This window comes from Colias croceus, chromosome 29 (assembly GCF_905220415.1).
Source record: "Colias croceus chromosome 29, ilColCroc2.1".
NCBI lineage: Eukaryota > Metazoa > Arthropoda > Insecta > Lepidoptera > Pieridae > Colias > Colias croceus.
Window position 1 is genome coordinate 1,860,649 of NC_059565.1, and position 25,723 is coordinate 1,886,371.

General features: G+C 33.0%; 2 protein-coding genes across 3 annotated transcripts; both read left to right on the forward strand.

Moving 5' to 3' along the window:
- Positions 1-1,596: 1,596 nt before the first annotated feature.
- On the forward strand, positions 1,597-25,723 carry LOC123704287 (poly [ADP-ribose] polymerase tankyrase-2-like). 2 transcript variants are annotated; one of them, XM_045652599.1, is made up of 10 exons: positions 1,597-1,802; positions 15,295-15,417; positions 15,999-16,153; positions 17,914-18,046; positions 18,744-18,926; positions 22,247-22,352; positions 22,793-22,933; positions 23,389-23,480; positions 24,182-24,331; positions 24,706-25,723. In XM_045652599.1, exons 2-10 carry the CDS (start codon positions 15,307-15,309, stop codon positions 25,024-25,026), a joined length of 1,392 nt encoding a protein of 463 aa, XP_045508555.1. In that variant the 5' UTR covers positions 1,597-1,802; positions 15,295-15,306; the 3' UTR covers positions 25,027-25,723. The 2 variants fall into 2 exon arrangements, with proteins under 2 accessions (XP_045508555.1, XP_045508556.1); XM_045652600.1 differs by lacking the exon at positions 1,597-1,802 and adding an exon at positions 14,522-14,630.
- LOC123704289 lies at positions 8,496-13,299 on the forward strand. Its single transcript, XM_045652603.1, has 2 exons — positions 8,496-9,423; positions 12,382-13,299. Exons 1-2 carry the CDS (start codon positions 9,021-9,023, stop codon positions 12,777-12,779), a joined length of 801 nt encoding a protein of 266 aa, XP_045508559.1. The 5' UTR covers positions 8,496-9,020; the 3' UTR covers positions 12,780-13,299.

Consider the following 25,723-nt stretch of genomic DNA (forward strand, 5'->3'; position numbering starts at 1 on the left):
TAAAATAATGAAAAAAATAGTCGTATTAAAATGTTTAAATTCGCAGAGTTGATGTTTCTTTTAACTAGCAAGTTACACAGATCATAATTTAAAAAGAAATAATTTATGATTATAATCAAGAAGATTATAATACACATTACACACATCAATAAAATCTATAACAAATATCCAAAAATCTGTGTAGAATTTTTTAATGTTCTAAATGATAAAAATTATAGCTGTAAATGTGAATGTTTTGTTAATATGTGTTAGCTTTTTGTTAAAATTTAGCTAAACATATTACTAGCTTTCCGCCAGCAGCTTAGCCCGCCGCCGTGTAGTACAAAAAAATCCGCATAGTTCCGTTCCCGTGGGATTTCCGGAATAAAACCTATCCTATTTATTTTCTTTAGGGACAATTAAGTGATCAGCCTTCTGTGTCCTGCCAGACCGAGATATTTTTTTTCTTCGTCTCCACCGAGAATCGAACCCAGGGACCCTCGGTATGCGCTCACGCGTCAACCACTGTACCTACCAAGGAGGCGGTTATAGGTACATAATATAGATTTTTCAAGCATTTTACATAAAAAATTAACAGGGAAGAAGATATCAGATTAGGTTTGTTTATATCAACATGTTGAATATTATAGAACTGTAAACATAGAAAAAAAATACAAGTTACAAGAATTATTAATTACTTATAATTTCTTTTATCTCCAGTTTTCATATCTGCAACGCAATTTCACACCACAAAATAACATATATGAGTGCTTTTTTGAGATAAAGTCGGGAACATTCCTATTCAGTGTCGATAGGATCTTTGTTTGAAGGTACATAAAGTGCGTTGTTTGGTGTTTCACGTGAGCTGGGTAGGGTAAATACACCAATAGTGACCATTTCCTTACGTAAAAAAATAATAATGGCTGCACGTCAATTCAGTTTATTTCTAATCTATATAGCATACAATATTCAATATTATCATGATCTTGCTACCTAAGTTTTAAGTTTACCTAAAATAATTATATAGTTTAACATCATCTTGACATGCCCATGAAATAATATGTATGGAAATTTTTATTAAAACTAATATGTGAAGTTTTGAAGCTAAGTAATTAAATAACCTAAAATCTTCGAAATTATTATTTTCTGCAAAACTGAAATTGATTAAACATTGTAGCTTTAATATTAATCAATATAAAATATTTTATATCACTTCAGCCATTCTTGAGTTAAGTTGTGTAACTAATCCGACTTTTTTTATAATTGCATTCTGATAAATACACTTTACGTATATTTTATTTCAACTTACACATTATCGTTATGTACGAATACAAGGTGAAAGTATTTTCTTGTTTGGTTTTCGCCAGCCTGTCTGCCACAAGCTCGCTTCGAAATGTTAGTATTAACAATATAATCAATAACAATCGCGTTTAAAATACATTAAAAAACTTCAATTTATTAATGACAAGTTTCATGTGCGTTACTACGTAGTTAATGTTTTTGTAATCCTTTCATGACATTTACCCTATAATCAATTCGTACTTCGTACTTGGCAAATCGCCATATTGGCTTTTCTCCAGAACAAAACTTTCATGTTGTTCAACAGTTCCAATTTTATCAAGTTGCTGAACGGACGTCGCGTCTGATATTAATAATCTGTATTATTGAACGTTTTGTTTTATCTGTACCCTCGTGTTCTTCAGTCATTGCCTCAGTCATTGCTGTCAAAAAAACCGCGCGAACAGCGAAGTGTTTTTTTTCCCTAAGATATTTTTGACAAAAGCTTTGTGCGCGTGTTTTGTTTTGAAGTTGACTGCAATTCGGTAAGTCTGAAATCTAATTAATTATAGTTAATAATTTTGGTGCTAAATTAATATTGAAATATTTCATGCCATTTTGAGTTATATGAGATACTAGCTTTCCGCCCGCGGCATCGCCCGCGCAGTCAAAGAAAAACCCGCATAGTTCCCGTGGGATTTCCGGGATAAAACCTATCCTATGTCCTTTCTCGGGTAACAAAATATCTCTATACCAAATTTCATGCAAATTGGTTCGCATTTATAATTTTAGTACCTATGGATTTAATAAATAAAATAATAGGACTAGGCATGTTGTGTTGTGATCGATCATCGAATCATGGATTAAATTAAGTATATCAATAGGTAAATCATGTTATAATCGTATTGGACTTATGAATTTGAAATTTTAATTACGAAATAAACCACACACGCTCGCTATAACTTTAATTAATTATTGAAATAACATACGTTAGACTAATTCTAAATTCGATCATTACAACAACGATAGATCAAAATTAAAAAAAATAAATTAGAGAAAACCACATTATACCATACATATACATTATTATTATTGTATACGTAGTATATTATTATTAGTCTGTGATTATACCTATTAGTATTAAAGAAATAACGATAACTCATTCCTATACATATCTAGAGCAGTGGTGGCTCAGTGGTGAGACCTCGGACTTCGAATCGATAAGTCCGTGGTTCGAGACCAGGCGAGCGCGGGAAATAAATTGATTTTTCAATTTTTCTGCGCATGTTGTAACATCACCACTGCTCGAACGGTGAAGGAAAACATCGTGAGGAAACCGACATGTCGAAGAATTAAAAAGTTCGACGACATGTGTCATCCGCCAACCCGCACTTGGCCAGCGTGGTGGATTATGGCCTGTACCCTCATAGGAGGCCCGTGACCCAGCAGTGGGAACGTATATGGGCTGATGATGATGATGATGATGATACATATCTATATATCATCGAGATATAAGACGGCCTATTGCGTGAACCATGCGTGAACCTATATACCTATTCTAATAACCAAATATCGAATCAAAACAGCTGGCTCTATAAATTTATGCGATTTATTATTGAAATGTTGGAATGCAGATGTTCGCAGGTGTTCGATATAGGTAACAATGATAAAAGAAAAAAAAACACTAAAGCAGAATATTATTGATACGTAAATGCATAAAGCCAGTCTGCACAAACTTTATTAAAAAAAAGGTACCACGAAAACCGCCTATTGTACCGCGAAATTATATAAGTTGATACTTGATAGACAGTATTTTATTGATAATCATTAAAAAAAGTCGATCAATTAATTCGAACGTTACTTAAACATCTCGGAATCGAGAATATAGACAAATTATAAATGGAATAACAACCAGACCATATAAACAGTCTGACACTTTTCCACGGAGTATTTGAAGTGAAACTTCTATATCGGGGTTGGAAAAAATTTAGTGTAACATTTTTTCGTTACGCGTGACATTTTTCCGTTACGCGCCATCTTTTTCTTATCTCTACCACGCGTGATTCGGACGTATTTCTGTAAAGTTGCATATTGTAAATTATTTTTTGAAAAATAAGGTCATAAAGAAGTTTCACTTCTTACATGTGTACTTACACTAGTATACGCACACATTTTTTTAATAATAATATCTCTTGCCCTACTAACTCAAATAAATCGCAAACAGAAACGTAGTTAGGCAGGGAAAACATTCATTAATCCCATTCAAAGAGCAAGTTATGTGACAACCCTACGCTATATGTAATGTGAAGCGCTGACGGTGTGCTTTCGTTCGTGAGAACGTTTTATTCCTTTAAATTATAATATTAGAATAAAAACATAATGTGAAGCATCGAGCTCATAATAACCCGTATAATGTAATTTTACTTTTTAATTAAAATCATTTAAGAAATATGATTCTTTTTATTAATTCACTGGAAAGTGAATTTAACTGGCGCAGTCGGTAGGATACTCGGGTCGCCCGCGGGAAGATATCCGAAATGAATATCGGTTCCCAGGCCCCGCGCGGCCGACCGGTTTTTTTAAAAACCCAAGCGAGTATCCAGAACATCAGCAGTATCCAGCCATCGATACAGAAACCATGTCAATGTGAGTTGCACAGAATTATTTTATTGTGTTGCTTTCCTATATTATATTCCTATATTAATTTTAGAATAAACCTTCACGATTTTCCATCCTAGGAAATCCCGGGGTACCGAGGCTGTTAACACCCAACAGTCCTCGAGAAATAGTTTAGTTGATAATATTAGAAGTTTTGATAGTTTTAATATGTCGTTTGACACGGAGGAAATTTTTAAATGCTTAAGGGTGGTCCCAGATTTTGATGGTAACCCCCATGTATTAACAAAATTCATTAAAATATGCGACCAATTAGTTATTATAACCGTACATTATTACTATATAAAATTAGGGTTCAACATTTAAACGAAAAATTGGATAAGGCATCGTCCTTGTTAGAAGCTTTAAAACCAGTGTAAAACGTAGATTGATAAATGGTTTAGGTTCTATACAGAATTAGCGCAACTCCTAGACTCCTTAGACGATAATATTAATGATTTACTTTTAGTAATAAGAAATATAGAGGATAGTTTAGCTTTTATGCGTACATCGCGAGCGCACCATATTATGTTAGGGATAGATATTATATTAAGTATTATATTAGTTACTTTACGTTCCTTTTACGATTCAGAACAAATTATTAATGTAGATCTCCGCGAATAATTCGCACTGGATCATACTTTAGTAAAAATAGGATAGTAATTATATTAAGATTCCCCATTATAACTCCTCACACTTTAATCGTACAAATCATATCATCATACCTCCCTATCCCTATATAGCAACCAATAAAGATATTTATGTGCACATAGAGGCTGAATGCCCGAAGTTCAATCGAAGAGCAATCGGTTTCTATGTGAAGTCGACCCTAAATCATCATACAAGAAGTTCACCCGACTGTATTGCAAAACTCATCACCACGCAAGAGATATCCAGCGACTGTGAATCCACCTGCCTAACATTAACTAAGCCAGCAATGGAGAAATTGGACGACAGTCACTACATCATTATTTTTCCTCATCTCACAAAGGTTAAATTATCCTGCAAGCGTAAGGAATAGCTTCATCTCCAAGGCAGTTTCATAGCAACGTTACCTACAAACTGCTCTCTACGTACTGTCGACCTCACTATTACAAATATTAATAATGAAATTAAAGATACACCTACAAAAATTTTAATTGCACCAATCAGTAATATTCCGACGAGAACGCTAAAAAACCTTGGGACTGCACTCCATCTACCATACGACAATACCACTTTACATCTTTAGCTACTGAGCGCAGCGGCCACTTCAATGTTCCTGTGCTATCGTCGCTACAAATCAAAGAAAATGAATATTCAGAAAACACAGAAAACATCAGCCCCAGAAGTTGATCCTGCCGCAACATTTTCACTCAATGTCCTAAAATAGTTGCGGATCTGCGGGGGGAGGAGTTATGTGACAACCCTACGCTATATGTAATGTGAAGCGCTGACGGTGTGCTTTCGTTCGTGAGAACGTTTTATTATAATATTAGAATAAAAACATATTGTGAAGCATCGAGCTCATAATAACACGTATAATGTAATTTTACTTTTTAATTAAAATCATTTAAGAAATATGATTCTTTTTATTAATTCACTGGAAAGTGAATTTAACTAGCATGTAAACAGGGGCGTTTATTTCGAGCGTGCGTTTATAAACATACGCCTACGCCTTTGTGTTGCGGATTATAAATATTTTGAACTTAATATTACTTTGTTCTGGTTGCAAATGTTTAATGCGTCTGCCTGCTACTTTGTCTACTATATGGGTAGGAAATTCATGTGATAAATTATAGAGGCCCATAGTTTCAGTGTGATCGAAACAAAACGCTGCAACGATAAAATGCTTTCAATTCCACACGATAACTTTTACAATTATTACAAATAAAATATTGTTAAATACTTCAAATTAGTGTCTCTTCAATATCTATTCTACATAATATACACGACAACTAAGTAAGTAGGTACCATTTAACACGATTCACCGAAAATCTAAAAGAGTCCTTTAATCGTATTTATGATTTATTTTTTCAAATTTTTACAGTTATTATCCAAATTCAAGCGGAGATCCAACACTCGAAATCGTTAAAATCTGTTCTAGCCGTGCGTTAAAAGTGATAATATATAACTAACAAAACTTTTCTTTATTGTTTAATAAATAATTAGACTTGCTGCGTAGAGTATTGCCCCGTTTTTCCTTAGAAATAAGTGTAACGATGCCAAAAAGTTTAGTGTCATGGCCGGGATCAACGTCTGGATTCTATTTTAAGCGGCCATTTTGAAAGTCAGACTTCATGCGTACTTGCAGACGTTTTTGTACTTATTTGTATGAAAAATGTAGCTTCGAAATTTTGTTTTATCGAAATGTACTTCTTCTGTTTATCCTAAAAAAGAAGATGAAATAATTCATGGAAAATCGCTGCATTCATCGCTTGTTTCATATTTTTACATCTGATTCTGATGTAAAAATATGAAACAAGCAATAAATTTAAATAATGAGACGATATTGATACTTTCATAAAAATCAGTATTATCATCCAAATACATACTCCATTGCAAGGTTACTTCAAACGAATCTGATGTCAAACTATACAGGTTTCTATAGCAACGGTGCTCACATTGGCAGACGATGCAAAGACACGACGTCTAAGATGACCTTGTAAAGACGTCATTCATATAATTTCATCGACGATCAGTTCCTATTTATCGTAAATAATTACATAAAGTAAACGGTGCTATAGTTTGTAGTGTCGCCAAGTTTATTTGAAGATTATTAACTAGCTATTGGCCGCGATTTTCCTTGATTTGATAATATTAATCAATATAGACCATTCTACTAAATACCTGATAAAAATATAGCATTGTAAGCAATATTTAGTAATCTAGTAGCGCAATGCCTTTCACTCATCGGAAATGTTCCCACATAACTAAAAAAAATGCCACAAGCTTTTCTGTGCTATACAAGTAGTTAACAGAGACAGACAGACGCGTAGGGCAATTTACTATATCTATATAGACATATAAATTATCAACAATAACAATAAATAGTATCACAAGATCATTCCGCATTCATAACGCAGCCAATTTCGATGTCAAATCATGTTTACATAAGCTGTCACTTTTAAATGAAGCGAGATAGAAAGAGACAAGCAATCATCAATCATCGCTTAAGAATCTCAGGTGAAAAATCATTTGGCTCCATATTGTCTTGTTCCGATAGCCAAAGGCGCATGATAACAGCCGATGAAAAACATATGTATTGCTACACATGCTAGGCCATTTTGCGTTTTAAATTTTTTAATTTAAAGTTCGACGACATGTGACATCTGCTGCACTTGGCCAGGATTGTGGCCTGTACCCTCATAGGAGGTCCGTGGCACGATTTATGAGCTACTAGCTTTCCGTCTGCGTAGTTCCTGTTCCCGTGGGATTTACGGGATAAAACCTATCCTATGTGTTAATCTAAGTTACCCACTATATGTGTGCTAAATTTCATTTCAATCGGTTCAGTAGTATTTGCGTGAAAGAGTAACAAACATCCATCCTCACAAACTTTCGCATTTATAATATTAGTAGATTATAGTAGATTGTGCGATCAACCTTCTGTAAGCGGCCAAAACAATATAAATAAAAAAGTCCAAAAACCGTGTTTAATGAATAAATAATTTAGTTTTAATGAGGATTATAAGACATAAACATGAAGCTGGTACACCTTTAAACAAATACATGTACTTAATATAAGTAAGTAGACGAAGAAACATCTACCTATAACAAAGACACATAAAATATCGCTGATACTCGAGAAATACATTAAGAAAAGAGAACTAGTTCCAAAACTGTCGGCCTCAGACAAGGAAAGAAGGATTTAATTGGCCTTAGATCATTTCATCAAAGATCATTCAACAAAAACATCATAAAATTGGTAACAAAGACGCGTCAAATACAAAGCTGAATAAGGCCAAATCGGTACAAACGACAAATACTTGAGGAAATCTGTAACAAAGATGCGTAGAATGAAGAAAAATTGGTACTTCACAGAAATCCCCCTGATGTCATACCTTGTACCAACTTGGCAGTGATTTCTGGAGCTATGCCACGATATAGCACGTGGCCACGTCTTTGATGTGGTCACGATTGATTTGATCATGTGTAGTAAAAATATGGAGTTCACGTGAGAATTGCGTAAGATTTTTTGTTTTGTGCAGTTTGGTGGTGGTGGTGAAAGTTGAAAAGTAGATATTGATTGATGAAATTATAGCTGTTAAAGGTAGGACACGATGATATCAGAGGTAAAGGATAAAAAAATAAAAATGATGGTAACTTAGGTGGTAAGGAAATACACCTTTCTTCTCTCGAAAAATTGTGAAAGTTTCTCTATCTCCCTAATATTATAAATGCCTTTCTTTGTTACTCCTTTAGGCAAAATTGCTGACCCAAAAATGAAATTTGGCACACACAGGGACTTGGATTAACACATTTATCATAACACTAATACTTTTACATATTAGCAAAGAACAAGTATGGAGTAAAATTTCTAATCGAGCTCATCAGTATACGAGATGAACATTTTAGAGTCGGTATTTTAGGACGTAAGAGGGTAGCGTCTGTCCAACTGTCAATACTGTACTCGTCAATAAATATAATTTTAAAATTGCTTAAGTGATCTAAAACTAAGTGAAACCATCTAAAACGTAACTACTGTATAAACTTCTTCGAATCATTATAAATAACAAAGTGCACAAACAATACAATTTATAAAAACCGACTTGTCAATACCTACTCACTCGGAACCCGTTAGAAAACATAGAATCCATCATTATTAAAGTGCAAATAACTAGTGTGTACGATAAAAAGGAACCCGAAAACACCATAACAGTACGTAAACAAAAACATTTGAAATTATAACCCCAAAAGTAATTAGTAAACATATGACGATAATATTAATCATCGATCAAAGTACATAGCAGCACCATCTATTACAACACATTAGAACTCCTTAGTCGAATTGTTCCACGCCATCTATCAAAAGTAGCGACACCACTTAGTCCGCTCGATCCGATCAATTGAAGATAAAATAAGAAGTTCTCACCTTATCTCATAGAGAGCGCTGAAATAAAAAAGATATGGAGGAAATAAAAAATATGTTAATAAACATGCAGCAAGATTTAAAACAACAAAAACAAGACATGTTAGAAATGAAGGAAGATATTAAATGCACTATAATCAATAGTTTCAACGAAAAATTTAACAACTTGGAAATAAAAAATGAACTTTTGGAGAAAAAAATTGAAGATCAATCAAAAACAGTAAGCAACCTAGAAAGACAGTTAAGACGCAAAAATTTAGTCTTATTTGGCGTAGAAGAGGAAGAAAAATCATACGAAGAACTCGAAATAATAGTAATGAACATAATAAATACATATATAAGAATCTCATGCGACACTAACAACATCGAAGCTGTTAGAAGACTAGGAAAAAAGGGGGAGAAAGTAAGACCGATAGTTATAACATTCAACACATTGGGATTTAACGCGAGGTATTTCAACGCGAGGCAAGATTGGAGGTGAGGTGTGCGGGGCCGTTCGCGTGACACGCGCTCCTCGCGCTCCTCGCGTCGTTTGTTTTTCGTAACGTTAGCGCTATGCCACAGTGTAAAATACTTATATCAAAAGTAAATTGTGATCAATTTTTATTATGTAAGCAATGTAAAAGTGTTTGTGTCAGATTGTAAATATAAAAGTAAATAAAGAAATCATTTACAACTTTATAAACTGAGATAAGTAGGTACTAGGAATTTATTAATTAGCACAACATAATTATGGAAGTACTTGGTGTAACTAATAAATATTACTTGCTGCTACCAGTAGAAGCTTAGAGTATTATATTAGAATAGTATAGAGCGCGTGTATTACAATATAACTACAATACTACAACAATCTACAAAAATGGTCTGATATTATTTCTTCGTAAAATTATAAAAAAAAAAAGTTTTATTGAAAAATATAAATATCGCTAATTTCTGAACATTTTCACTCATAACATTTTTATTTATAGTTCTATGACAAAAAGTTACTGGACCAAAATTGTAGAAAATTTAATTTGCAACAAATAATGTTGACAATTTTTTTTTATCAGATTAATAGTTTAAGAGATATATCATAAAAACCATATTAAGCGCTATTTTTAAGATGGCGGCCGTGGGACAAGGGTGGCGACCCCACAAACTTGGTGATAGCTTCACACTAACCCCCCCTACACATCAAAAAAATAAAATGCGTCCTCCTAAAAAACGCAACCCCAAATGTAACTTTTCAATGAACTATAATAACAATGATTATGAACTAACTATTATCATCTATTATACAGTAAAAGTTCCTTATTCGCGCTTCCTTTATTCGCGTTTTCACTATTCGGGAATTAAAAAAATGCGACCCAATTTCTATATTCGCGACTAAAAATTTTTTTATTCGCGGATTTAATAAGTACATACATAATAATAAAATTATTCCAATAGGTATCTAACACAATATCCTTGTCAAATGGACTAATAAGAAAGTAAAATAGATCTTATTACAAGTTAGCCTAAAGTACATAATATTATGTTGTTAATTAATGATATCGCCGAGGCCTTTGACCCAAGCCGCCTTTGTCGCAAGCCGCCTTTGCCGCGATTGATGTTTTTGAGAATGTAAATAAACAGAATGGAAGCAACCTTATAACTCAATAAATAAAGTATATTTTTAAATGTAGTTCCGTTTAGGGTCCGTTCACACAGACCGGCTCTGAGAGGAGAGCAGATTCTTATCACGATGAAAACAGAGTTTTTAGTATTTGTAACTTAAGGTTTATTTTTGCGTGTGCACTGCTTTTGACATTAAGAATGCTTGAACGCGCTTGGTGTGAAATAATAAGAGGAGCTGACCGGCTCCGATCGCGTACTTTTTCTCGTTCGCGCAGCCGTTCAGCTCCGATTACATTCGCATCCGCTTTCAGATAGCTTCCAGCTGGTCTATGTGAAATAGTTGACGGCTCCGCTCCGACCAACTCCAAGCGTATACGATCCGGTCTGTGTGAAAAGAAAAATGCGCGCCGATGCTCTCCGAGCCTGTCTGTGTGAACGGACCCTTATAGTAAAAGCCGCTTTGCGTGTTTTATAGGTTTCGTCTTTCACATTCGTTACAAAAATAATTGTGATCGAGTAACGTCTACTGCACTCTTCCTAGTTTATAAATTTATAATGTCAACTAAAAAAAATGAGACACGAAAAAAATCTCAATCGTCACCTAGGAACGTATAACGTAGAACCTATAATCCCATATAATAATTACCATTCCGTATTCACGGTTTCTGTATTCGAGGCATATATTTTATGGAACATATAGGTACCCCGCCAATAAGGAACTTTTACTGTAGTGATTAATAATTATTATTAGTCAATAATCATTATTATTTGACTATTATCAATTATTTTTTAACAAATAATCATTATTGTTTTTTTCCTTAAAATAAACAACTGTAATTAATAATTATACCCCAAAATTATGCAAATAATACACCAATTACGTAATAATAATCCATACTAATATTATAAATGCGAACGTAACTCTGTCTGTCTGTCTGTTACTCAATCACGCCTAAACTACTGAACCAATTTGCATGAAATTTGGTATAGAGATATTTTGATACCCGAGAAAAGGCATAGGCTACCTTTTATTGCGAAATATGTACCACGGGCGAAGCCGGGGCGGACCACTAGTATTATATATATAAAACAAATTATTATAAACTAAACTCTTATTTCACAGTAACGCAGCTTTTATCGTTTTGAAATAAAAGCATACGAGGTGAAACTTTATGACCAACTGATATTTTTATTCTGTGGCATCAAGTAACTACGTTTTTATCATATTACTCAATTTACATACTAGTTCTCTTTTCCTGTCCTTTTTTGTGATACTGACACTGCTTTCTTCCGAATTTTGTTTGTTTTGTTACCCATTTTCAATAATTTATCTTTACTCAAAACTTAAAATCGAGCGGAGATAATTTGACACAGGTCCTACGTTAGCAAGCGCCTGATCAGGACTGGCGGGGTAGCGGGCAGCGCGGTTTGTAAAGAAAACGCTGGGCAACGTTAAGTTCTGAGATATAATATGTATTTAATAATTACAGGGCTTCAGTAGAAAACCAAAATTTAGCACGTTTTCTGCAGTACATCAAAATACATATCCTTATATAAAAATTATTTCCAAAATCAGAAATTTCATTAATAAATAATTCGTTTTCGATCTTTATTTTAGCCTATTTTTATGATTTTATATGATCGAACAAAATACACGTGGTTGTGTAACAAATTAGCACACTTTTTAGGAAATATCTTGAAGTGTATTGATTATTTTTTCTAGAAGCGTCATATAATTGCAAATACATGAAAAATTTGATCTTGCAAACCAATTTTACTCCGCTTCGCTGAAAGGACTCCCCTTAAACTAAAAGTACAGAAAAATAAACATTACTTACAAAATACCTCATACTATTTAAAAGAAGACTACCCAATCGAAATTTTAAATAAACGTAAAGAACTACAAGCTCAAGTACAGAAAGAAAAAGATGCAGGCAAAATCGCTTTTATAAAATACGATAAAATTATTATATTAAATAACCAACAACATCCATATAAACAGCCGAGCAAAAGAATCCTATCAGAATCTCCGGAGACTAGTCAACCTACCAACGAAAATAGTCAACAAACTAACAAACAACCACCTAAGAAGAATAAGGGAAACATGAATAATTACATTATTCATAAGCCCAAATTAACCGTCGCCCAGACAGGATCAGCACAACGCCAAATGATGACTCCTAAACGAAACAATGAATAGCAATCAATATTGGACCCTCTCCCAACCTCAATTCTCCCAGTACGGCCGGTCACCGCGGGAGAGTATGACCAAAACCCCCCAAATAAAAAACGAAATTTTTAAAGTGAAACTTTCATTACATCGTCTCAAACTTTTTGGTCTGTGTAGCGCATGTCGCGTGACTATTTTTATTTTGTTATAACTATTTATATTTAGTTAAATGTCTACATATAGTGTGAAAAAAAGTTTCACTTTTACCGTGGTTTCATAAAACCACACAACATTTTTTTTTAAACTAACTTTTATATTTGCAACCTTAATGTAAGATCATTTATCTTCTGATCAAAAACTAACAGAGCTCAAAGCTTGGGGGAGGCTTTTACCCGTACGGGGTCCATATAGAAACCTAACGAGTACTTAACTTTACTAAATTATATAAACTAGATTAGTACCTAAATTGTTCTACAATGTACCTACTCAAACTGATATTGTAACTAAAATTGTATATTTTTTATGGAACAAATAAAGCTTTATTTATTTTATTTATTTATTTTATTTATTTTAGGACGTTACCGTAACCTTTTTTAATAAGGCTAATTTAGTACAAACGGCACTTTCCATTGAAATAAATCGTGGCCTACAATTGAAGCCAAATTACTACACATACATCTTTATAAACTTTCTTGAAAAACACCAAATTATTATCTTACGTGGAAAATAGTGATCATGGCTAAAAATAAGTGAAACGTCCTTGAAAATACGAAAACAGGTAAGGAAACTAAAGTATGGATCGTTGCCAAAACCAATTAAGGAAGACCCCTGCATTCAAATAATTTTCTTTCTCTCAGTTTTAACGGAGTGTCGTCATATACTGGTCGTACAGGCCAATGAACTTGCTTCATTTTGTTTCACAGTAGATGGCGCCACGTGTGCATGTTTACATGTTTTTGTCTGCGCATGTGCCTGATGCGTAATGTTTTTGTTTTTGATATGAACGGGGATTATTTTTAAAAAACATTGTTATTGAAAGTACTAGAAAACAATCAGTGGATGTCAAGGAATTGGCCAATCCCTTACCCTGGCTTTGTTTTGGTTCTATTGAAGATAAAAGATGTGTACCATGCTATATTAGTACTTATTCAAATATGCGAATCGCACTTTTAAATAGATTTATGAATATCTTGATGCACTTGCATTATTATTGCGTTGTAGGTAACTTGTAATGGTTGTAATATTTTTTTAAAAGAAACATAATGAAAGACAATGGCAGATTCTTTCGAAAAGCTATACAATAACACCAAGCTATAATATTTAATTTTAGCTGACATACGTAACAAGTCGTTGTCCTATCCCATACCTACATTGTTATAAAATTGTATATTATTAGCGAGATTTACTACAAGTGAAGTATAGTGATTAAACAGTCAATCAAAATTAATCTCTATTTCTAATGGCATTAATAAAATAATTCTATAAAACATCAAACTACGCAATGAAAAATGTCGTTGCCCCAAACATTTGATTGCGTTTGTTTACGACCTTTGTATTAGACACATGTTGTAAATGGTGTTAATAATAGAATCTAGATATTGACCATTGGTCGTATCAAATACGCATTTGTTACACAACATGCGCACGTGTTGTTATTTTCAGTTCACAAATAAAACGCAAACTTTTTATTGACTTATTTATTTAATTTTTAGAGAGAGAATTTCAGTATTGGAGTATCATCCACCTAGAAGTGATATGTGCAGCTTCTTTGTAAAAATTTAAGTTACATGTGTTGTGATTTTATGAGCAAGTCGTGAAATTATTTAGTGACATTCGTCAGTTGTAATTTTTAACTTTGAGGGTAGCAGATATTTAAAAAAGGTTGGCGATCATAAATATGGATAAAAAATATGATTTACAAACGAATACTGCCTCTACCCAATTTAATAATTAACTAGAGAAACGTGCGTTGTTTACGAAAACAATTTTGTCTCTGTTCTCTGTTATTGGTGATATTAATCTTTTGGTTCTATCATCTATGATAAAGTTAATGTACCTAGGTATTTACAATAAGTTATGTTTCATCATGCCATGCGTCGTGTGGTGGAGGGCCCTTCCTTCCTATAAAATAAAAAAAAGACGTGTGTATTGCATACTGCACAGCATGCCTTCAAGCCACGTCTCTGAGCCCGTCGGAGTGGGGAGCGTGAGGTTTTTTCGTTACGGAATTTCTCGATTCGATCCCCGCGCTCAAGACCTGCGATAGAAGCTATGCAATAGCTTATTAAAAATTACTAATTATAGATACAATATCTTAAAAACGTCAAAAAAATCCAATGCGTACATAGTTTTAAAGCTTTAAGCATACATAGAGACTGCGACAGAAACAATTTAGTTTTTATACTATGTAGTGATAAGTAATTAGTCCAATCAATAAAATAACTTACCTTTTTTTTGTTAATTCTTCGCCTGATGGAAAGCGCCCATTTTAGACCAAGTGTTGGTTTTACGATTTAAATTATTAATTATTATTGTATAATTTCAGAAGTGATCAACCATGCCTTCAGAAGTGATCACAGACAAGTCGCTGCAGCGCGAGCTGGCTGACTCCATCATTCGGATGGTGCCTCTCGATGAGATTAGAATATTACTGGCTTGTGGTGCAAAGGTAGGGTAAATTAAAATGTTATTTATCCTATGAAATAATAACTCACATGTCTAATACTTTCAAATAAGTATTTTATTGCCATTATTTTCCTGATCCTGTAAAGTATTTATGGATAAATACATCCTTTTTTCAGTTTTAAGCTTTTCTTTGCTTGTAGTATCAGCACAGATATTATAAGACTATACTAATAATAGCAAAATATTAACTGTCTTACCACAAAAAACTTTAGACAGGGCGCGGGTTCTCTTTAATCTGGTTTTGTCGTATTTCACATAGACAACTAGTAAAGTGACAGATCCCTGGTTTAATGTTAGACTGTTTTTGTGGTAAGACCATAATAGTTTCTACTTCTTTTATAATGTACTAGCTGTTCCCCGCGGTTTCACCCGCATTGCTCCGCTCCTGTTAGTCTTAGCATGATGATATATAGCCTATAGCCTTCCTCAATAAATGGGCTATGAAAACCGAAAGAATTTTTCAAATCGGACCAGTAGTTCCCAAGATTAGCGCGTTCAAACAAACTCATCAGCTTTATAATATTAGTATAGATTTTATTATCATTTTATATTATATAATACCAGGTAAACGAGCCAGTAACACAGGGCCTGCGTCCCTTGCACTATGCGATATGGCAGCGCTATTTGGAAGCCACTCGGTTGCTTCTCGTGAGAGGCTGCGATATAAACGCGACGGATGACTGTGGTTATAGTGCCTTGCATTTGTCTGCGGAACATGGGTGGGTATTTAGTAAGAAATATTAATTAACCTTTAGACATTGATAATAAAGTATATTTACAGTGTGGAAAGTTAGTTCGATTCCCGGTCGAAGCAGATGAATTTTCGAAAATCTTTGAATGCAGTTCTTTTTTTTTAAATAAAGGAATGTTTGCTTTCAGCAAAATTTGCTATATAGGTGTTTTTTCAATCCTTGGTTAAAACTTATTCATCGAATAACGTATTAAACTACCATTTCAAAAATGTATTCTAATTGTCCGTATTTGACAGTTTACAGGTGACATTTTAATATGTTCGTGTATTGGACGGATAAAGGAGAATGGCAAGCTCCCATAGGACTCTGGGCCTGATCGTTACACTGATGATTTATAGGTGATTAAATAGATAAAAATATACAGATTCTATGAATATAATAATTATAGATCTTTTCTATGGGATAGCAGAGATATTGGGATATTGATTAAGATCAATTTTGAATATAACGTTACTAAGGCCCTTCTGCCATTAGGTACGATACTTCTAGAATACGATACTCGCGTAGAATACTACTTAGATATTTGCTGGCTACCCGATGCTCGCATATTATGCGACTGAAAAATGACTAAATTCATCATTATTGTGCCTCGTTTTTGTGGACCGACGTTATAATAATAATAATTCATTTATTTATTGCAACAACAGTTACGTCGTTATGTCGAGCAATCAGCAATTCCAGTGACGAAGAAGCTCTTGCAGTTTTTCTTTTTTATAGAAATAGAATACGCCAACGTAAGAGTAAGAAGTACTGGATTCATCTATATATTTAAAGAAACATAAATTGTAGAGTTTTTGTAGCCGAACGAGAACTACAACATGATGATTAAATATTTTTATCTTTCTAACGAAGAGATACGCGCGAGAGTCGAGACGCGATGCAAAAGCGACCGATACGGTGAGTAGTGCTATACCATAGAGGAAGGATGTATGTGCTATACTAGTCGCGGACGTGTAGGATACCAGTAGCGTAGTGTGCGAGCCTACATAAAAATGTATGTGAGATACTCCGCGGCGACTAGTCTCCGAGACTTGCAGGATACTTGAATCGCCTATGCGTATCGTAATGGGAGAAGGGCCTAAAACTTCACTCAAATGTCAAACAACAAACATAAACAAATCACTCATCACTGACACAATTATGATTAATAATTTGACAAATATTAATGGCCAGCTACCTAAATAAAAATGTTATAATTATTATTGATTAAGTAAAACATGTTTTTTATTTTATAGAATGATCTAAATAAATTAAGATATGTGTTAAAAATAAGTTAAGTTTTGCTTCTGATTTATAAAGCATTTGAATTCAATAAAATTAAAAATAAAATATAGACATTCATTCGTATTAATCGATATATTCGACTTTTTTACTCCTGACAACACTGACAATCTCTGCTTGATAAGACCGGTAGTCATAGAAATCTAAATAACAATGCCGGTAGTGAACACATTATCTTTTTTTTCAAAGATTTGTTTTCCCATAGAATCAGAAGTAAATATTTTACCAAGAATTACTAAAAATAACATAATGAATTTTAAATATATTATGATTTCTGTAACAGTTAGGCCCAGTTTCGCCATTCTCCTTTTTACCAAGGATTGAAAAATCGGCTCTAAATAGTAACAAAACAAATTAATTAACAAATAACAATCTATTTGATTATATGATATCTAGTAAAATTTTAAAGTCACCGCTTTGTAAAAATAATATAATTTCTTCTACAGTTACACGGAATTCGTGAAACTTTTACTAGAAAGTGGTGCAGCTGTTGACTACCGTCCGGACACGGGCGAAGAGTTCCCGCGAACAACGCTGTGTGATGAGCCATTGAGATTGGCTATACGGAATAAGCATTATGTAAGTTTCATCAGACCATATAAATGGGGTATACATTATGTATTTTGTGATCAGACCATATAAGTGGATTAGCATCAGACCATTTAAATGAGGTATAACATTATGTTAGTTTGTGATCATATCATATTATAAGTGGATTATCAGACCATATAAATGGGGTATACATTATGTTAGTTTGTGATCAGACCATATAAGTTGATTAAAATCAGACCACATAAATGTTAAGACAGCGTTTGATAGTGTATAATAAAGTGTTTTTCCATTCACCATCAAACCATAATAAACATTATTATATGAATGTTAATTTTCAATAGACCATTGACATAGCTTACAATAACGCCCAAAAATTGTTCGCTTGTATTTTTAGTAGGCGATTGTGAATTTAGTTGTTTACAGTACGTCAATGTTTATAGCGTTAATTTCATCAGAGCATATCTATTCAATATGTTTTTTACTACTTTACAAAGTACTAATTTTTGACTTAGTAGTGAGGCCTTCCAAGACAGAGGTCGTGGGTTCGATTCCCACCCAAATATTTGTGTGATGAAATAGATGTTTGCTGTTTCTGTGTGCTAATTATCTATATAATAAGTTTAATAAGTGTTTATTAGCCATCTGGTTTCCATAACACAAGCTTATTATGGGATCAGATCGTGCCGTGTGTGAAAATTGTCCTGAAATATTTATTTATTAACAGGATGTAGCACGTCTTCTCTTAGAACATGGGGCTGATCCGAATAAAAGATACTTTTTCGGTGCGGAAATAAATCTGGTTTCCGACCCTGAGTATTTGGAACTGCTGCTCATGTTTGGAGCGAATCCTGATTCCAGGGATAGATCCGGTCTGACGCCGTTGATGAAGGCTGCCAGACAGAGAAAGGTGGGTTTTTTTAATGTAGTTTATACAAATATTATAGTCCCGCGTAGTCAAAGAAAAACCCGCATAGTTAACGTTCCCGTGGGATTTCCGGGATAAAACCTATCCTATGTCCTTCCTCAGGTCTCAAGCTATCTCTGTACCGAAATAAATCCATGTAGTACTTTTTGTGATTAGTCCGGACATACTTACATACAAACAAACAGACAAAAATTTTAAAAACTATATTTTTGACTTCGGTATCTATTGTAGATTACGCCCAGAAACAAGAAACTATGACATTCAATGACGTCAGTCATGTTATTTGTCTCTTTCTGTCGAGTGACCACGTTGGTTTGTAAATTCAGGATTTTTCAAAATAGAAAAAAACTAAAAATCATGGTCTATAAATAATAACGACATATATTTTTAACAGTATTTATATTATAATATTATGGTCATACTTTATAGGTACATACAATTTTAATTGGTATAGAATGATAGTTATAAATAACTTTTGGCTACAAAGCTTGGATATGAACCGATATATAGCATTAACATCCTTTGTAAATAGAGGAAAGTTGTGTTTTGCATCAGATGCTGTTTACCAAATTGTTAGCTACTCAGATCTTCTTTTTAAACGCGTTGCTTCGACGGGTCAATTTCAAGCCAGAATCATCAAAGAAAAACTGTTTATAGCAGCCTTGCACAAATTTCAGCTAACTTTACAAAGTTTATTTTTCAAAAGGTATTTTTTTCTGGGTCGTAATCCTCAGTAACCTTGATGGGCACATATATTTCTTTTTATTTTACTTTTTGGAAAGCTGAAATACGTAAAACAAAAAAATATGAGGTAAGTTAAAAAAGTATAAATTTCAATGTAAAAACGAACAATCTTATAACTACATGTGAGTGCAATACCGATGTCATGTGTTGTTTCATTACTAGTAACAATCTTTAAAATGGTGTTCTAAATTTTCATCATAATATTGTTATTACAATATATTCTCTTCGCTATCCATAAAAACTCGTCATCATGGTTACCTTACTTGTTAAATCTGTTTATTGAAAACTTGTTGAAAAATGATAAAGTATTAGGGAAATAACAAATTTAACATGACTGCTTACTAAAATGATGCTAAATTAGACAATTTTTGCCATTGAAATGATTCTAAACAGGTAAATGCAGGAGTATTGAGGAATATTGTAAATAACGTAAATATACACTTGCCTGTGAAATTCTATGCCAGAATTTGGTGTCCAAACACTTCTGCAATTTTGCACAATACAATGCATTCTTTATATTCGGAAAATATTCATTAAATAAGCAACAATATTAACTTAAATATTCGAAGCGACGCAATTTTTTTGACACACATGCCATATTGACAAAGTGAGAGTTGCTACAATTTTATTATGGTGACTACCCATAATCAGGGAGTATCGCTTTTTAATAATTGGTTCAGATACTTAGTTTATTTAGCATAAATAATAATTGTCTCATCCAACAATGCTTCTGAATGACGTTGTTGGCAATTTATCAACAAACTCATGTACAAAAACTAACCTTTTGCACAGAATATTACAGCATACATAGTAGCCTTGGGAAAACTTCGTATTAACAGTGGCAATACCAAGTTAGGTGTGAAAGTGATAAAAAACATGAACTGGGCAATATTTTCTTGTTACACGTCAATACCGAAATCTCCAGTGTATTAGATATAAGCTTCTTGAGTTTTGACTTTCCTAAGATTTTATTATATAAAATAGATATTATGTTTTAGTGTCAAAAGATGAATAAATATATAGAATAAAAGGGACTTAGATTACAAAATAAAAGACAGATGGAGCGTCGCCGAACTAAACCGAATAATTTATCGTCATTTTCAATAAAGCTATGTGTGCTGTCATTTCACCGCTGCACTGTACGTACACGGTGCTTCTGTGTGCGTGTAATGTTGCCAGATATTGAAAAATTTCCCAAATTTTTCCCCGACTACGGAAAAAAGAGGGTTATGTTTTTCGAGTTTATGTATGTATGTATAATATTTCTTTGACACGCCCTGCAGTATAAACCGTGGGACCGATTTTGAGTGATGAGGTTTCATTGCAATGATCTGAATTATTATGTTAGTGGCGGTAGTGACGTAGTATACTTACATAAATGAGAAGTCAAGTTTTAATTTTTATTTAAATTCTTTTATTACATAAAGTACCTGCCTACTAAAGTTATATATTGACAAAATAATTGTATTCAATTTTTTATTAAATAAATTACATAAAAAAAGTTTCAATATTAACTATAATAATTATATTATTTTTTATTTTTCATAATATATGAATACGAAATACGAATAGCGGTAGTTTTTAGTCGAGAATACGGGACATTTTATTTTCATCATATCCATCATGGAGTTCACATAAATTAAATCGCTAGCGAAAACGACTATGACGTTTTTAAGCTTTATAAAAGTAACAAAATAATGTATTATGCTTATTAAAATAATCTAATAATGATCATGAACCTTTAGTGCACTATACAAATAATCACATTCACGATCGAAAAATCCAACAGCATTACCCTGAAGATCTTTTAACCATTTTACCGTTTTACCAATAAAAATGGCAAATTCATTTTAAAAATACTGGCAACATACGTTGAAGTTTTGTATTCCTTCATATCTGTAAAATTATTATTCGTATTAAAGAAATAAATCAGCCAAATAATCTACAGAAAACCTGTGAAACGATGTTTTATCTTTTTTTTTGTTTTCGGGAACAAATATTACAGCGTTTTATTATCACAAGACGGCATTTTTTTACTAAAATTGCAAACCCTTTTTGACGTATTGCATGACACTATATGCGCTATAGCAATGGTGCAGCGACGTATTTGTTTTTGATTTCGTATTTTCTTTGACAAGGGCGACGGGCGGTTGTCATGCTCCATCTGTACTTTATTTTGTAATCTAAGAAAAGGGATAAGATTTTTTTTAACCAATTTAAAAGATTGTTTAATTTAATTTTCAGTTGAATAATGACAAGTAAATAATCAAAGAAAGAAAGTATGCTTGCAGTTATTTTAAATTTAATATTGACTGACCGGTTGGGTTAGCTTCCAAGCCAGGTTCGATTCCCACCGGGGGCAAATATTTGTGAAATGAACGTAGATGTTTGCTCTGTGTCTGGATGTTAATTATCTATATAAGTGTTTATTTAAAATTATATATGTATGTTTATCAGCCATCTGGTTTCCATAACACAAGCGAAAGCTTATTATGGGATCAGATTTGGGAAAATTGTCCTGAAATATTTATTTATTTTTTATTTATTTAATATTCCAGGGAATAGAATCTGTATTACTCCTTATAAGTTATGGAGCTGATGTCAACGCTATAGCTGATGTGAGAAATGACTACAGAACTGTCATGCATTATGCCGTATTGAGTGGTGAGTTGATATCAAACTAGTGCCCCGCGGTTTTACCCGTATTCCTCCGCTCCTGTTGGTCTTAGCCTTCCTCGATAAATGGGCTATCTAACATCGAAAGAATTTTTTAAATCGGAACAATAGTTCTTGAGATTAGCGCGTTCAAACAAACAAACAAACTCTTCAGCTTTATAATATTATTAGTAACTAGATTTCCGCCTGCGGCTTCGCCCGCGTTTTCAAAGGAAAACCCGCATAGTTCCCATTCCCGTGGGATTTCCGGGATAAAACCTATCCTATGTGTTAATCCAAGTTACCCTCTATATATGTGCTAAATTTCATTGTAATCGGTTCAGTAGGTTATGCGTGAAAACCATACATACATACAGACATACAAACCTTTCCTCTTTATAATATTAGTATAGATTAGTATTATTATAGATATAAAAATTTGATTACAGGTAACACAGAAGTAGTGAACTTATTAATAAAACAAGGTGCCAAAGTCAATTATGAAAGTCCAGATCTAAATAAACCATCGCCTTTGGACCTCGCTATACTAAAGGGAGATGTCGATATGGTGCAAATGCTGTTGAATGCTGGTAAGTTAGTAATTTTAGGAGTAAAAGTAGTTAGTATTCGTAAAGGTAGTAAGTAGTAGGAAAAGTAGTTTGTAGTAGTATAGGTAGTAAGTAGTAGGAAGAGTAGTTTGTAGTAGTAATGGTAGTCAGTAGTAGTAAAGGTAGTTAGTAGTAAAGGTAGTAAGTATTAGTAAAAGTAGTTTGTAGTAGAAACATTAGTTTTTAGTAGTAACGGTAGTTAGTAGTGTAGTGCTAATTTATGTGATCAAAAAATAAAGTATGATTCGTAAGACCATAAGAAATATTAGGTTTTGTGAGATTAGTAGAATTATTATAACAAATAGTAGAAATAGTAGGATTCATAGAATCAGTCGAATAAATAGATTAAGTAGTATTTTATTATTATTGCAATAAAAGTCCATTTAAATAAAATAAATAAAAAATAATCATAAAATTATTTTTAATTATTTTTACAGGTGCGTGTGTGAATGCGTCTAGTTCAGTGATTGGCACGCCTCTACACGTGGCCTGCTCCGACAATATAAGCAATAGAAAGGAAATCGTTAAAGTAAGTAGTTATTTGGATTTTTTTTTAATAAAAAAATGATTTTTAAATTTAAAATAAATAAAAATAAAATTAAAAAATTTAAAATAAATATTTCGGGACAATTTTCATACACGGCACGATCTGATCCCATTCTAAGCTTCCGCTTGTATTATGGATACCAGATGGCTGATAAACATACATAATCATCATCAGCCCATATACGTTCCCACTGCTGGGATACGGGCCTCCTATGAGGGTACAGGCCATAATCCATACATAATATATAATATTAAATAAATACTTATATAGATAATTAACACCCAGACACAGAGCAAACATCTATGTTCATCACACAAATAGGTATTTGCCCCGGGTGGGAATCGAACGCGAACCCAAATGTTTGATACAAATTGTATAGAGATTGGATAAATAGTATAAAAGTACATACTATACAAAAACATACTATAGTGTGATAACAAAGACAGAAAGAAGTTTTTTTTCATTGTTTTTATATTTAAATATTTACGGATCGAAATTACCGATCTCATTTTTTTATTAATATAATATGTACATACCTAAGTATCTTAAAATTCTAGTTTTATTCCTCTGAGAACGGAAAAAACTTCGGTTTTATATTATTTTTGACTCTTCACAAAAGTGGAATAAAAATATGTAAATCAATTTTTTTTTGTGTGTAATTATATTTTTTCCCCTTTTCGCAGATTCTACTTAACAGCGGAGCGGACCCTAACCAAAAGGTCTACAACGAGGAAGATGGCGCCCAACTGCGGCCAGCACTTGCTGAATACTTAGCCAGCAATACTGAACCCGACGCTGATATCGTATACGCGCTGCTGAGAAGCGGGGCTAGGGTATGTACTTGTATAATGGCTGATATCTTGCCTAGCACTTTTTTTAGATAGTTTTAGTACTCGCTGAATACTTGGTCAGCAAATGCTGATAATTTATACGCGCTGCTGGGAAGCGGAGCTAGGTTATGTATTTATAAATATGTGGCTGATAATCTCCCTGATAAGTTATCTAACACTTAGTAACTACATGCTGTTTAAATGGTCAGTAATATTGGTGACTGACTGGATTGTTAAATTCATTTTAAAATGCCATTTTAAGAATAAATAAATAAATTAGTTGAAAAAGCTAGTTTCATATAAAATTGCAGAGACTTTTGACATTTGACTTAAGACTTGGATATTTTATCTATGGTCACAATTATTTTTTTTTTCAGGTAATAATGAAAACACAGTTCCGCGACCCGGACGGCATTTTAAACCACCTTCAAAATGTTACCTTAGAAGAGTACCAACACATATACTATCTCCTTCTACAAGCGGCGGAATCCTTCGACCTTTGTATGATAAAAAGAAATAATATCCTCAACCCGGTACAGAAAGAAGCGCTTATAAAACGCGCGAAAAACCCCATTTCTTTATTGGCTCAAGTTAGGATTTTTCTACGCAAACATTTTGGCACTAAATTCGCGAAAGCTGTCAAAAATATGGAAATTCCGACCATATTGCATCGCTATTTGCTGTTTGAATGCAGTTAATCTTTTTAGGTTATAACTTTGAATTTTTCTTCCATTGTCTATGGAGTTGCCATGCGCAAATATTGATTTTTTTATGGGACGTTGAAAGTGTTGCCAGCGCGCAATCTATTTGCCTAGTTTGCGGAAAATGTAGGTTTAAATGAGACAAATGTTTTGTAAATGGGGTTGCCAGTGTGCAATTTTTTGCCTTGAATAAGGGAACGATGGAGTTAATTTGACTTTAAAAAAATCATTTATTATTAGTCAGTTTTCTGTTTCATAAGATCGGTTTGCCGATTTTTTACTACGATACTATTGATAAATATTTTTAAATAATTATAAGACTTATGTATTTAAGTATGTGTAATATTCAAGAAACAATAATAAATACTTTTTGCATGTAGTAGGAGTAGAATTATAGCTTATTTATCGTATTTTTCTGTTAATTTAAGTTTTTTTTATCCGATTTGGAAAAATATAAATTTATACAGTTTTGTCAAGTGAATTGTTTAATAAGTTATTATCTGGAAAAGTAAATTAATGCTTTTTAAAATGACAAAAACAAGCAGAACATTATATACCTATTTAAATTTTTTATGTTTTGAGAAAATTGATCCTTCAATATTTTATAGAAAATAGAATTCAATTTAAAAAGAATTAGTTTTAATGTTTAAAGCTTGCATGAATACAAACGCACAAAAATATGTTTTATTTGTAG

What these genes read in the sequence shown, in the direction of transcription:
- LOC123704289 (XM_045652603.1), top strand. Translation starts at nt 9,021, where the DNA reads ATGGAGGAAATAAAAAATATGTTAATAAACATGCAGCAAGATTTAAAA. An exon ending in AACATTCAACACATTGGGAT is followed by an intron (nt 9,424 to 12,381) that starts TTAACGCGAGGT and finishes AAAGGACTCCCC; the next exon opens with TTAAACTAAAAGTACAGAAA.
- LOC123704287 (XM_045652599.1), top strand. Translation starts at nt 15,307, where the DNA reads ATGCCTTCAGAAGTGATCACAGACAAGTCGCTGCAGCGCGAGCTGGCT. An exon ending in CTATACGGAATAAGCATTAT is followed by an intron (nt 18,047 to 18,743) that starts GTAAGTTTCATC and finishes ATTTATTAACAG; the next exon opens with GATGTAGCACGTCTTCTCTT. An exon ending in TGCTGAGAAGCGGGGCTAGG is followed by an intron (nt 24,332 to 24,705) that starts GTATGTACTTGT and finishes TTTTTTTTTCAG; the next exon opens with GTAATAATGAAAACACAGTT.